This window comes from Nerophis ophidion, linkage group LG11 (genome assembly GCF_033978795.1).
Source record: "Nerophis ophidion isolate RoL-2023_Sa linkage group LG11, RoL_Noph_v1.0, whole genome shotgun sequence".
Classification (NCBI taxonomy): domain Eukaryota; kingdom Metazoa; phylum Chordata; class Actinopteri; order Syngnathiformes; family Syngnathidae; genus Nerophis; species Nerophis ophidion.
The window spans coordinates 13,421,678-13,436,493 of NC_084621.1; the positions used below are offsets into that span (position 1 = coordinate 13,421,678).

Here is a 14,816-nt window from a genome sequence, read left to right on the forward strand (position 1 = left end):
GGAACTTCTCTGGCCTCTCCACAGGATTCAATGCATGGAGAGACTGCAGGCAGTTTTTCTTTAATAAAGGCGGCCAGGAAGCAGCGTGGCTTATCTTCTCTTGAGTTTCTGTTGTCTGTCCAAACTGCCTGAGTATGCTTTGACAGGTCATGTTGCTGCTATTCCAAAAAGAAAAAATCCGCAAGCGCCCCCAGTGACAGTTGCTGCGTCTTGAGGGCACATGAGGATGGCAAATGTGATTCCAGCTGCCCGCCCCTATGGCATCTTGGCCCCTTAATGATGGAGAGGACTGTTTGTTCTCTGGCACTTTCAGCTGTGGATCAAGTTGCAAGTCCCATTGTTGATGAGTGCTGCTATTTAGCTCAAATAAAATAAAATAAACAGATGAGGGGGATCTTACAGCTGTCTCTTGAAGGAAATTGCACTTTTATGGGTATTTTGTTCGCAGTCATTATGAGAGACAAGAACACACTTCTTTTTTTTCTTCAAAGCCACTAAAACAATTTAAAAACTCTCCATCAACGTTTTATATACACACCACAAGCATATATATATATATATATATATATATATATATATATTAGGGCTGGGCAACAATTAAAAATTTTAATCGAAGTTAATCGCACTATTTCTCTGATTAATCGCGATTAACTGCATTGTATACGCAAAGCCCAATAATGAATTCAAAAGTAGTGTGTAGTGCACCTTTATTGGAATATTCTCCCACATGAACAAAAGCGCCAAAACATTTGTTGTGCAAACACAATTTAAATCAGTCCTTGTTAAACAGTAGCAGTTAAATGGCATATTTTATGAAAATCAACTAAAAAAAATGTAAATACAAACATTTAAGCTTATTATTGCCACTGCCAGGGTATTTAAGTTATCCTGTTTGTTATGGAAAATAAATATAATCTACATACAAATCTCTGAGCCACAATCATAACATCCGAACAGGCAATTTCTGAGGTAACAGCAGGAACATTTTTTTTATCAGGGATCTTATGTTTAAAAAACCTATATTATAGGTAGTGGGCTGTTTTAGGGAATTTTTGATCAAATTATCCGTAGTAGCAATATTAATAATGTTGTGTTTATTCTGCGTAGTGCACTTAAAATAATTATGACCATATCTAGGAATTGATATGAGGGGAATTTTCCGATTGTTTGCTTGGTGCTTTGATAAACTGAACGCATATACATGGTACTATATTGTGATGTTATGAGCCAGGGAAAAAAAGAACTACCCTACCCAGCATGCAACAGGAGTGACGAGCATGCGCGGTAGCCCGGTATAGGTTGTGTCGCCATGACGGCATCTTGTATGTTGTGATATGCACGCTCTGAAAGCAAACGTTCAGAACTCAGCCAACACTTCTCGTCTGCATTATTCATAAATAGACAGACAACACATATACTCCGCTGCTTCACAAGCCGCTGGATGTAGCCGGCAAAGTATTCCCATGCTAGCTAGCCGGTCTAGCAAGCACGCGTCATTCAGTCCAAAACGGCCCGATCTATCCACATTCAGAATTGTCTGGCGGTCGTAAGTGATCCCGGAGTGACCACGCTGTAAGCCAGCCATGAAATTTGTAGGATTGTCCGGTATTTTTGCCAAATGTTCCAATTATCTTTACCAAGAGCCCCTTGACGCCGAAGTACATCCAGGAGATGCCATCTTGTTAAGAAAAGGCGTTAACAAAATAAAAGCATGTAAACAACATGCGCAAATGTGCGATAAAATAATTGTCTGCGTTAATAGATTGATGAGTTAACGCGTAATTAACGCATTAATTTGCCCACCCCTAATATATATATATATATATATATATATATATATATATATATATATATATATATATATATATATATATATATATATATATATATATATATATATATATATATATATATATATATATATATATATATATATATGTAGGTGTGGGAAAAATCACAAGACTACTTCATCTCTACAGAACTGTTTCAAGAGGGGTTCCCTCAATCATCAGGAGATTTCTCCTAATGATTGAGGGAACCCCTCATGAAACAGTTCTGTAGAGATGAAGTAGTCTTGTGATTTTTCCCACACCTACATATTGCGCTCTACCACGGTATCGAGCACTATTCTCTGGATAATCCAATCAAGACATATACATATATATATATATATATATATATATATATATATATATATATATATATATATATATATACATATATACCCGCGACCCCGAAAGGGAATAAGCGGTAGAAAATGGATGGATGGATGGATGGATATACATATATATACAATGTAGTAACAGACACCTTCATAACAATATGTAACATGTTTTATATACACACTGCAAGTGAATATATAATGTAGTAACAGACACCTTCATAACAACATGCTCAATATTTATCGTATTTTGGTCATTTTAAGCATTACAGGAACTTCTTCCCTCACCGCATTTTATTTCCGTTTTCATAGCATTGCGCTTCTGAATTTCGACAAAAAATGTTTGTTCTTACTTCCGTAAACAAAAGCGAGTGTGTTCTAATAATGGTAGACTTGGTAACAGACAACATAGAAGATTATTTTTAGACAAATGACGATTCACAACCGTATCTTTTTAAACCTGAATATACAGAAGATGAACTGCTGCTTAGAGAAGAACAATGTGTAAACCGCTGGATCAGACGGAAGCCGAGAAAGTGAGATCGGCGTAACTTGCGGGTATGAACGTGGAACTTGGAGCCAAGCTATGCGGACATAAATGGTGTGCTTACCCAAATTTAAATGGAAAAAACTTCCCCGGCCAGCTGGACAAGACACTATAATCTCGATCATGAAACATTACAACTCTAATACGTGTATACAAACAAAACATGAAATCCGGCCTGATATTTTATAGATGCTGTAATATGATTGCTAATGTTTTCAGTCAATACAGATTGGTGTCCTATCGCATCATGTTGTGCATTACAAACTCTAAAGCAATTCAGCTGCTGAGGCAAAAGCTAGCTTACCTCATGCAGTAGCTCGCTTCAGGCATGCCGTCCCAAGTTGATGTCTTGGGACATCCCAAGAGCTCCTCCAAGTTTCCTCTTACAATAATACTATTGCTACAGCTCGGTTATTATACAGGTTACGGAATGTAAATGAAGTATTGTTTGCTGTTATTGGATGCATTTTTAAAGTGATTTAGTGGCAGAATGAGACGATTTTTTAAATGTATTTTCTTGTCTCTTATTAAGATTGTCAACAAATAGGCAAAATTCACCCTCAAAAAGTGAAGTTCCCCTTTAAGTGTGTTTGGCAATTTATGTCTATTAACAACTATTTCGATCTGCAGTATTTTAGTACTTTGCATTGAGATTGTACTGACCTTTTAAAATATACTGGAGTTTGATGATGAATCCTTCTTAATAAGTAATGTGCCGTGAGATACAGTCTGGTGTGCCGTGGGAGATTATCTAATTTCACTTATTTGGGTTAAAAATCTTTTTTGCAAACCAGTAATTATAGTCTGAAAATGATGTGTTGTTGATGAGTGTCGATGCTGTCTAGAGCTCGGCAGAGTAACCGTGTAGTACTCTTCCATGTCAGCTGGTAGCTAATTGCTTTGTAGATGTTGGAAACAGCGGAAGGTAGCATGCAGGTAAAAATGTATCTAATGTTTAAACCAAAAATAAACAAAAGGTGAGTGCCCCTAAGAAACGGCAGTGAAACTTAGGGAAGGCTATGCAGAACAAAAACTGGCTACAAAGTCAACAAAAACAGAATGCTGGACGACAGCAAAGACTTGCTGTGGAGCAAAGACATGACAATCAACAATGTCCACACAAAGAAAGATAAAAACAACTGAAATATTGTTGATTGCTAAAACAAAATAGATGCGGGAAATATCGCTAAAAGGGAGACACGAAACTGCTACAGGAGAATACCAAAAAAAGAGAAAAAGAGCGCAATACAAGAACTAAAAGAGGACACACAGGAAAACAGCAAAAAAGTCCAAATAAGTCAGGGGGTTATGTGACAGGTGGTGACAGTACACCTACTTTGAGACAAGAGCTATCGCGATGCATGCTTGGTTATGCTTTAAAGTCATATCCAACAATTGCGATGACGCCTTTTTTACTGACAACGTAGTTTCGTTTTTTTATGATTTCTGCCGGTGGTGTGCCGCCGCATTTTTTCAACGCAAACAATGTACCTTGGCTCAAAAAAGGTTGAAAAATAGCAGTCATAGCCAGGCCAGTAAAGGGTTAAACTCATTTCAGAGGTCAAGTTATTCAGCTCAAATTTCGTAGGTATCACTTTCCACCAAATTCTGTACCTGTTGAGCTAAATTAAGTCAAAGTTCGATTTTTAATGCAGGTTGTCTTTTATTTCTTACTGTCATCAAGTTGTCATGGTCAAAGTCATCAGCATTATTAGTTCTTATATCAGCAGGGGAGCACACGTAAAAAGCTATATCCATTAACGGTCCTTACAATGAAATCCTGAACAAGCGTGCATGTGTGTGAAAAAATCAAGAGTTGACTCATTAAAAGAGCTGAGAGTACGCTGCCGGCCCTCATTTTAGAAGCTAAAATCCTGGTGATTAAGCTTCCGACTGTTCACTGAAGATGGTTATCAATAGACACCATCTAAACAGATGCCACGACCCTGGAAGCTATCTTAACTGTAGAGGAAGAAATGATGGTTTGGATTGATATAGTACACATTGGGCATGTACTGTATGCTCCGCTGTAGAACGCAAAGAGTACAAGGAAGGCGCACATAGAAAAGCCCAAGCTAATGCAGATTTGTATAACTGAACCTCCGATGCACTCGGCCTGCTAAATGTGTGGTTTGGAAGAAACTGTTCCAAATGACATCAAAGTGGAGAAACTTACTGGTTTCAGTTCAGTTCAGTTTAGTCATGTGTGTAGCATATATGGAAAAAAAACCCAGTTGGCAAAGTGCTGTACAGATATAAGAAACTATTTTAAAAAAGCGTGCACAATTATATTGTAACAACGGGATTAATAAAATACGAAAGTAAAATATACATTGAAAGAAGCGTAATATGTATCACCTAAAATACTAAAATGTAATAAAATAAATATTGTTTTGAATACATATTTGGAAGATGTAAGTGAACTTCAGCCTGCAACATTTTCAATTTATGAATGTACAGTTTTTAAAAAAAAAAATGTATTGAGACTTTTTCCGCACATTCGACCACTAAATGGTAATGCCCGGATAAGTTTTTCAACTTGTTGAAGTCGGGGTCCACGTTAATCAATTCATGGTAACAACAACGGTTTGTTTATGTAAAACTGTTTGTTTATTTTGTTAACCACCGACCAAAGAAATAATAAATTAAGTACTAAATACTAAGAACATCTATGGCAGGGGTCCCCAAACTTTTTGACTCGTGGGCCTCATTGGGTTAAAAAAATTAGGCCGGCGTCCAGGCTATTAATATATATATATATATATATATATATATATATATATATATATATATATATATATATATATATATATATATACATACACACACACAAAATATATATGTGTGTGTGTGTCTATATATATATATATCAAGTGATACTGGAAAGGGTGACAAAAATATTGCTGACATCAAACGTATGCTCGGACTTAATATAATTTTTCTGAACCCTTATATTTTTCTAAACCCTTGCTTTATTTTAACACAATAATTCAAATATATATATGTATATATATATATACACACATATGTATACATACATATATATACACAGACACACATATATATATATACATATATATAGTTCTAATCCATTTTCTGCTGCTTGTCATATTGCCTAAAAGTGACATTGCGCTCGAAATTATATATATATATATATATATATATATATATATATATATATATTCCGAGCACGATGATGTCACTTTTAGGCAATAATATTTGTCTAAGAATAACAAGCAGCAGAAAACGGATTAGAAAGGACAGATTTAGAAAAATAATAAATATATATATATATGTTTTTTTTTTAAATTTATTATTATTTTTTTTTTAAACTTGGGACTTCTCGCAGACCAGATTTTGGATATCGGCGCGGTTTATTCGGCCCGCGGGCCGTAGTTTCATGACCCCTGATCTATAGCATTTGATCCATTACACGACTTAGTAAGATAACTGCTGTAGAAAAATGTACATTGTTTTACGACTTGGATACTTGTTATCTTTGGACAGCTGAAGTAAAACTAGCTTAATGTGGCGTAAAAACCACATTTGGCAGCAGTGTGTTTAATTTTGTTGGAACTTTAATTGAAATACATTGGACAAGCCTTTGTCAAAATGAATACTGTTGTCATAAGTGATATCCACCATGCATACATTTGGCATCATAATACGCGGCCTACTGTGTTTTCTGACTTTAGATTTATGTTTGACAAGAAAATGACCGACCTTAGCCTGCCAACATTGGCGGTACAGACACAGATTGCATTCCTAAAGTCCAATTTTTTGGACATGGTGTAATTTTCTGCAATGGAGACAATGTTGTATGCCGAGTGGTAGTCAGGTGACCGAAAGGAAGCCAACCCCCTATGTAAATGAGCTGTGACTAAATAAAGACTACTTGAGTTTCATGCCTGACACGATACTACTCACTGCATGTTGCCTTCTTTCTTGCTACAAAGCAGCTGATTCGCTAGTTTTGAAGTTGGAAGTTTTTTCTTCAGCTGTCTAATATATGTTAGATGATTATTTTCTTCACTTTTTTGGTACATTTTTTTTATTTTGAACTCTAATCAAACACATTTTTATCCTCTCTTGAACCCATTTAAGATGGGCTTTTTGGACTGATCATGGTCATTAGTGGGTTAGCCATGACATTTTTGTTTTTGACCTTTTTTTAAACTGCTGACTGAAATGGAATACTTTTTTTTTTCTATGAAAGTTTGAGGTTGCGGTGCTGCCTGCAAGGATGTCCAGAGTTACGAGATCAGCCTCCCGGTCTCCGAGCCACTCCAGGTCAAGATCCCGGTCACGATCGCACTCCAGATCCCGGTCCACCTCGCAGTCCAGGAGAAGTAATTCGCGATCTCGCTCCAGAAAACATCGCTACAGGTAGATGCCATTGAGATTCACTATCCAACTTGTATTACATGGTCCTGTTGTATTTGAAGTTTTCGTTATGACTCTGCATTCAATAGTTTCTACGTAAGAAGTACTTTGGATTTTGAAATCGTACAGACATGCTTTATATGTGGATGACGATGATTCCGTGATGACATCAACACTGCCTTAGGGGATCTGGCAATGGCCTAGACCAGGGGTAGGGAACCTATGGCTTTAAAGCCAGATGTGACTCTTTTGATGACTGCATCTGGCTCTCAGATAAATCTTAACTGACATTGCTTAACACGATAAGAAATGAATAATTCCGCTGGTAATCAGTGTTAAAAATAACGTTCAAATTATAAAACATTCTCATGCATTTTAATCCAACCATCCATTTTCTATGGCACCTGTTCAAGATGTCGCATCAATGGTAAGAAGTATTGAATTTATTAGTGGTTAACTTTAGAATAACAATGTTATTAAAAAATAATTAGAGACTTATTAAACTCTATAAATGTTGGTCTTACTTTAAAATGCACGCATATAGTTGTATTCAGTGTTAAAAAATATTTGGCTCTCATGGAAAAACATTTGGAAATATTTCGCTCTCATGGCGCTCTCAGCCAAAAAGGTTCCCGACCCCTGGCCTATACCAAGATTGTTAAACGTACGGCCCGTTAACTGGTTTTATCCGGCCCACGATTGAGAATTGCTAAGTATAGTGAATTATATTTTCTATATTTATATAGCGCTTTTTTTTCTCTAGTGACTCAAAGCGCTTTACATAGTGAAACCCAATATCTAATTTTTACATTTAAACCAGTGTGGGTGGCAATGGGAGCAGGTGGGTAAAGTGCCTTGCCCAAGGACACAACGGCAGTGACTAGGATGGCGGAAGCAGGAATCGAACCTGCAACCCTCAAGTTGCTGGCACGGCCACTCTACCAACCGAGCTATCCCGCCCCAGTATAAAAATGAACCTGATATTTGTGACTAAAAAGAAACAACTGTTCTAAATGCGACCACCGGATGTCGCAATATAAATTATTTAAATAAATGATAAATGGGTTGTACTTGTATAGCGCTTTTCTACCTTCAAGGTACTCAAAGCGCTTTGACACTACTTCCACATTTACCCATTCACACACACATTCACACACTGATGGAGGGAGCTGCCATGCAAGGTGCCAACCCGCACCCATCAGGAGCAAGGGTGAAGTGTCTTGCTCAGGACACAACGGACGTGACGAGGTTGGTACTAGGTGGGAATTGAACCAGGGACGCTCGGGTTGCGCACGGCCACTCTCCCCACTGCGCCACGCCGTCCTTTGTAGATGATGCTACATGTGTACAAAATAAACCACATGATGTTAGTACATCAGTGGAGGAAAATTATCAAACTACATAGATAAGACATTAAAAGCAAACATTAAAAACCTTTAACCTGTGCAAAGCTTTGTATCCAGACTGAAATGGATCTAAAGTGCTATTTTCATCTGAAAAAGGCTGCAGTTGTGCCAGAACACATTTCTCCAAAATCTTTGACACAAAAGGTAATTTGGAAATGGGCCGATAATTTGACAAACTTGTCGGATCAAGATAAGATACTGTAATTTGTTTTATCTTGACGGATTAAACATTAACACCAATGAGTTGACTGATGAACATTATCACATAACTTATTCAGAAAATATAAATAACGACAAATAAAGTACATACCGTATTTTTCGGAATATAAGTCGCTCCGGAGTATAAGTCGCACCTGCCGAAAATGCATAATAAAGAAGGAAAAAAAAACATGTATATGAGTCGCACTGGGGTATAAGTCGCAGTTTTGGGGGAAACTGATTTGATAAAATCCAACACCAAGAATAGACATTTGAAAGGCAATTTAAAATAAATAAAGAATAGTGAACAACAGTCTGAATAAGTGTAGGTTATATGAGGCATAAATAACCAACTGCTATGTTAACCTAACATATTATGGTAAGAGTCATTCAAATAACTACAACATATAGAACATGCTATACCTTTACCAAACTATCTCTCACTCTTAATCCATAAATCCCATGAAATCTTATACGTCTAGTCTCTTACGTGAATGAGATAAATAATATTATGTGATATTTTATGGTAATGTGTTAATAATTTCACACACAAGTCGCTCCTGAGTATAAGTCGCACCCCCGGCCAAACTATGAAAAAAACTGTGACTTATAGTCCAAAAAATATGGTATACCAGTGGTCCCCAACCTTTTTGTATCCGTGGACCGGTCAACGGGGGGGGGGGTGTACTGTTTTTTTTTTCTTTTTGTCTTCTTTGTCATGAAAAAGGGACGTTTTTGTGGTTGGTGCACTAATTGTAAGTGTATATTGTGTTTTTTATGTTGATTTAATAAAAAAATAAAAATATATTTTTTTTTATAAAAAATTCTTCTGCCCGGTGGTTGGGAACCACTGCGGTGTACTATTAACCGCAACAGGTAATTGTAAAAAAAAATAATTATATTTCAGAATGTGCTTGTTCTTTTTTTTAAAAAAGAAAACAATATGAAGTTGTCTTTATTTTTAAGTCATTGTGCCGTGATTTTACCAGTCCGGCCTATTTGGGAGTAGATGTTTTTCCATGTGGCCCCCGACCCAAAATTAGTTTGAGACCCCTGGCCTACATAGAGTATACACTGTACTGTATACAGCCTTCTATTTAATGAATATTGATACAGAAGTTTTACAATTTATAGTAGCAAACTCTTCCTTCCTTCTGTGGTTGACATTCACAATAGTCGAACCGCTCCAAATCAACACACTCATTGGCCAGTCTAGATTGCCAGCAAGCACGGAGTCAAGAGCCCTCCTCCTTCGTTTGGGCCATGTGACAAAGCTCGGCTGAAGCTGCAACTCCCACCATTAGGTTTAGTTCCCATGGCAGCTCTGTGTGTTGCCTTTTTAAATCGCCCGTTGCTCCAATGAAAAAAAGGACTCTGTGAGTTGCGTACATTTTTCTTTTTTTGGACATAGGTTAAATCTATTTCATGTATTTTCTGTTTTGTGCATGCGGCTCTTTTGTTGGGCTCTGTGATATGCTGTCACACTTACATTTGGTTTGGAGGGGGCGGTCGTAGTCTTAACCTTATATAAACACTTGCTTTCGTCAGATTAGAGTATTTTACTGTGCATTGTAAAATCTGAGGGGGGTGGACTGTGGAAACATAAAACGCGGCTGTCTACAAAAAAACCCTGAAATGTATAGAATATTAATGTCTGCAGCAGATGTGAAAACATTCAGAACATCAAATATAGTAGAGAGGGGGAGCTGTAGCATTGTACCAACATTATTTGAAGGAGAAACCATACTGACATCAAATATAGTAGAGAGGGGAAGCTGTGGCATTGTACCAACATTATTTGAAGGAGAAACCATACTGTGCTATCATATGGCTGTAAACTGCAGACTACTAGAGTATTTTGTGTTGAGGCACGAGTAGCGATCATAAGAGAAGCTCTGGCGCCACCATGTGGACAAACTAGTCACTACAAGTTGAGGTCAAGAAAGACTGCAGTGAGGTTTCAAATACCTTCACTGCAAAAACTGAAATCTAAGATTGAATACCTCAAACAAGAGTGATATTTTCTGTCTGATAAGATAATTCTTCTCGTTAAGCAGATTTTATGTTAGAGTGTTTTACTTGTTTTAAGGGTTTTGGTCCTAAATGATCTCAGTAAGAAAGAAAGAAAGAAAGAAAGTAAAACAAGTGTTTTACTTGTTTTAAGGGTTTTGGTCCTAAATAATCTCAGAAAGAAAGAAAGAAAGAAATAAAGTAAAACAAGTGTTTTACTTGTTTTAAGGGTTTTGGTCCTAAATGATCTAAGAAAGAAAGAAAGAAAGAAAGAGAGAGAAAGAAAGAAAGAAAGAAAGAGAGAGAAAGAAAGAAAGAGAGAGAGAGAAAGAAAGAAAGAGAGAAGGAGAGAGAGAAAGAAAGAAAGAAAGAAAGAGAGAAGGAGAGAGAGAAAGAAAGAGAAAGAAAGAGAGAAAGAAAGAAAGAGAGAAAGAAAGAAAGAGAGAAAGAAAGAAAGAAAGAAAGAAAGAGAGAAAGAGAGAAAGAAAGAAGGAAGGAAGGAAGGAAGGAAGGAAAGAAAGAAAGAAAGAAAGCGAACGAAGAACGAACGAACGAACAAAAGAAAGAGAACGAACGAACAAACGAACAAACGAAAGAAAGACAGAAAGAAAGAAATAAATAAAATGAATGAAAGAAAGAAAGAAAACTAATGAAAGAAAGAAAACGAACGAACGAACGAAGAAAGAAAACGAACGAACGAACGAAGAACGAACGAACGAATGAACGAAAGAAAGAAAGAGAACGAACGAACGAAAGAAAGAAAACGAATGAACAAACAAAAGAAAGAAGGAAAAAAGAAAAAAAGAAAGAAAGAAAACGAACGAACGAATGAACGAACGAACGAACGAAAGAAAGAAAGAAAGAAAGAAAGAAAGAAAGAAAGAAAGAAAGAAAGAAAGAAAACGAAAGAACGAACGAACGAACGAACGAAAGAAAGAAAGAAAGAAAGAAAGAAAGAACGATATTTAGATAGATAGATAGATAGATAGATAGATAGATAGATAGATAGATAGATAGATAGATAGATAGATAGATAGATAGATAGATAGATAGATAGATAGATAGATAGATAGAACTTTATTGATTCCTTCAGGAAAATTAAAATTCCAGCAGCAGTGTACAGAGCCAAATTACAGCTTGTTGCTGAGATTTGATGACCTATATTGAGTAAAACATGCTTGAAACTAGAACATCAACTGTTGCAAAGCTGTGTCATCAACACTCACAAGTAGAAAAATACTTTTTTAAGTAATAATTTCTTACTTCAAGCATGAAAACAAAATCATTATGTCAAGATAATGGCACTAGCATTTACTTCATTTAAGAATATTTTTCAACATATTGAGCAAAAAGGTCTTATTTTGTTTTCCTACCAAGAAAAGTGCACTTGTTATTAGTGAGAATGTAGTTATTTTAAGCTATTTTTGGGCTCATTGAGGTTAGCTGATTTGACTTGTTTTGGAAAGTCTTGACAAGCCAAATTTTATTGATCTATTGGCAGATAATTTTGCTTAGTTCAAGTAAAATACCCCTAACTTTTTTTTCTTCTTGTTTTTCGACACTGACTTTTTGCAGAGCAGTGTTCTAAAACATCCATCCATCTTCTTCCGCTTATCCGAGGTCGGGTCGCGGGGGCAACAGCCTAAGCAGGGAAGCCCAGACTTCCCTCTCCCCAGCCACTTTGTCTAGCTCTTCCCGGGGGATCCCGAGGCGTTCCCAGGCCAGCCGGGAGACATAGTCTTCCCAACGTGTCCTGGGTCTTCCCCGTGGCCTCCTACCAGTTGGACGTGCCCTAAACACCTCCCTAGGGAGGCGTTCGGGTGGCATCCTGACCAAATGCCCGAACCACCTCATCTGGCTCCTCTCCATGTGGAGGAGCAGCGGCTTTACTTTGAGTTCCTCCCGGATGGCAGAGCTTCTCACCCTATCTCTAAGGGAGAGACCCGCCACCCGGCGGAGGAAACTCATTTCGGCCGCTTGTACCCGTGATCTTATCCTTTCGGTCATGACCCAAAGCTCATGACCATAGGTGAGGATGGGAACGTAGATCGACCGGTAAATTGAGAGCTTTGCCTTCCGGCTCAGCTCCTTCTTCACCATAACGGATCACAACACAACGTGTTCTAAAACAGTGGTTCTCAAATGGGGGTAGGCGTACTCCTGGGGGCACTTGAAGGTATGCCAAGGGGTACGTGAGATTTAAAAAAAAATATTCCAAAAAATATCAACAATTCAAAAATCCTTTGAAAATATATTTAAATACATAATTTGACTTGTTTTGGAAAGTCTTGACAAGACACATTTTCTTTTCCTATTGGCAGATCATTTTGCTTAGTTCAAGTAAAATACTCCTCATTTTTGTATTTTTTTTTTCTTATTTTTGAACACTGACTTGTGCAGTGTTGCAAGCAGAGCTACAGTACAGGACCAAAGTTTAGACACACCTTCTCATTCAATGTGTTGTCTTTATTTTCATGACTGTTTACATTGTAGATTGTCACTGAAGGCATCAAACCTATAAAAGTTTTCACTTCACAGGTGTGCCTTATCAGGCGTTGATTGGTGGAATTTCTTGTGTTATTAATGGGATTGAGACCATCAGTTGTGTTGTGAATGAGAAGGTGTGTCCAAACCTTTGGTCTGTACTGTGTTTAATTAAATTAGTTCTGCAGTCCTGGAATAGTAAGATCATCAGGTAGTCGTGTACACTACATCAGTGGTTCTCAAATGACGGTACGCGTACACCTGCGGGTACTTGAAGGTATGCCAAGGGGTACGGGAGATTTTTTTCTTTTTAAATATTTTAAAAATATCAACAATTCAAAAATCCTTTATAAATATATCTATTGAAAAATACTTCAACAAAATATGAATTGAAGTTTTATAAACCGTGAAAAGAAATGCAACAATGCAATATTCAGTGTTGACAGCTAGATTTTTTGTGGACATGTTCCATAAATATTGATGCTAAAGATTTCATTTTTTGTGAAGAAATGTTTAGAAGGAAGTTGATGAATCCAGATGGATCTCTATTACAATCCCCGAAGAGGGCACTTTAAGTTGATGATTACTTCTATGTGTAGAAATCTGTATTTATAATTGAATCACTTGAATCAACCCGGAGTGCCATCTCCGGGTTGGGGAGGAGACCCCGCCCCAAGTGGAGGAGTTCAAGTACCTAGGAGTCTTGTTCACGAGTGGGGGAAGAGTGGATCGTGAGATCGACAGGCGGATCGGTGCGGCGTCTTCAGTAATGCGGACGTTGTATCGATCCGTTCTGGTGAAGAAGGAGCTGAGCCGGAAGGCAAAGCTCTCAATTTACCGGTCGATCTACGTTCCCATCCTCACCTATGGTCATGAGCTTTGGGTCAAGACCGAAAGGATAAGATCACGGGTACAAGCGGCCGAAATGAGTTTCCTCCGCCGTGTGGTGGGTCTCTCCCTTAGAGATAGGGTGAGAAGCTCTGCCATCCGGGAGGAGCTCAACGTAAAGCCGCTGCTCCTCCACATCGAGAGGAGCCAGATGAGGTGGTTCGGGCATCTGGTCAGGATGCCACCCGAACGCCTCCCTAGGGAAGTGTTTAGGGCACGTCCAGCTGGTAGGAGGCCACGGGGAAGACCCAGGACACGTTGGGAAGACTATGTCTCCCGGCTGACCTGGGAACGCCTCGGGATCCCCCGGGAAGAGCTAGACGAAGTGGCTGGAGAGAGGGAAGTCTGGGCTTCCCTGCTTAGGCTGCTGCCCCCGCGACCTGACCTCGGATAAGCGGAATATGATGGATGGATGGATGGATGTTTACTTTCAACAAGTTCTTAGTTATTTTTAAATCTTTCTTCCAAATAGTTCAAGAAAGACCACTACAAATGAGCAATATTTTGCACTGTTATACAATGTAATAAATCAGAAACTGATGACATTAGTGCTGTATTGTACCTCTGTATCTCTTTTTTTCCAAACAAAAATGCTTTGCTCTGATTAGGAGGTACTTGAATTAAAAAAAAATGTTCACAGGGGTTACATCACTGAAAAAAAGGTTGAGAAGCACTGCACTACATAATGCAAGGCTAAAAGAGACACAGTGACTTAGAGAAAGCAGGATAAAAGGCAGGA

At 37.9% G+C, this 14,816-nt stretch overlaps 1 protein-coding gene across 4 annotated transcripts in view; it reads left to right on the top strand.

The window, feature by feature from the left end:
- The window catches only part of thrap3a (thyroid hormone receptor associated protein 3a), a 36,096-nt gene that overhangs the window by 11,819 nt on the left and 9,461 nt on the right, over positions 1–14,816 (top strand). For 3 of the 4 annotated variants that reach the window (XM_061915115.1, XM_061915117.1, XM_061915118.1), the window contains exon 2: positions 6,925–7,094. In XM_061915115.1, coding sequence (XP_061771099.1) covers positions 6,952–7,094 — 143 coding nt within the window. In that variant the 5' untranslated portion in view covers positions 6,925–6,951. Of the gene's footprint in view, positions 1–6,924; positions 7,095–9,854; positions 10,072–14,816 lie in introns of those variants that run through there. The other variant, XM_061915116.1, reaches the window with a different exon arrangement.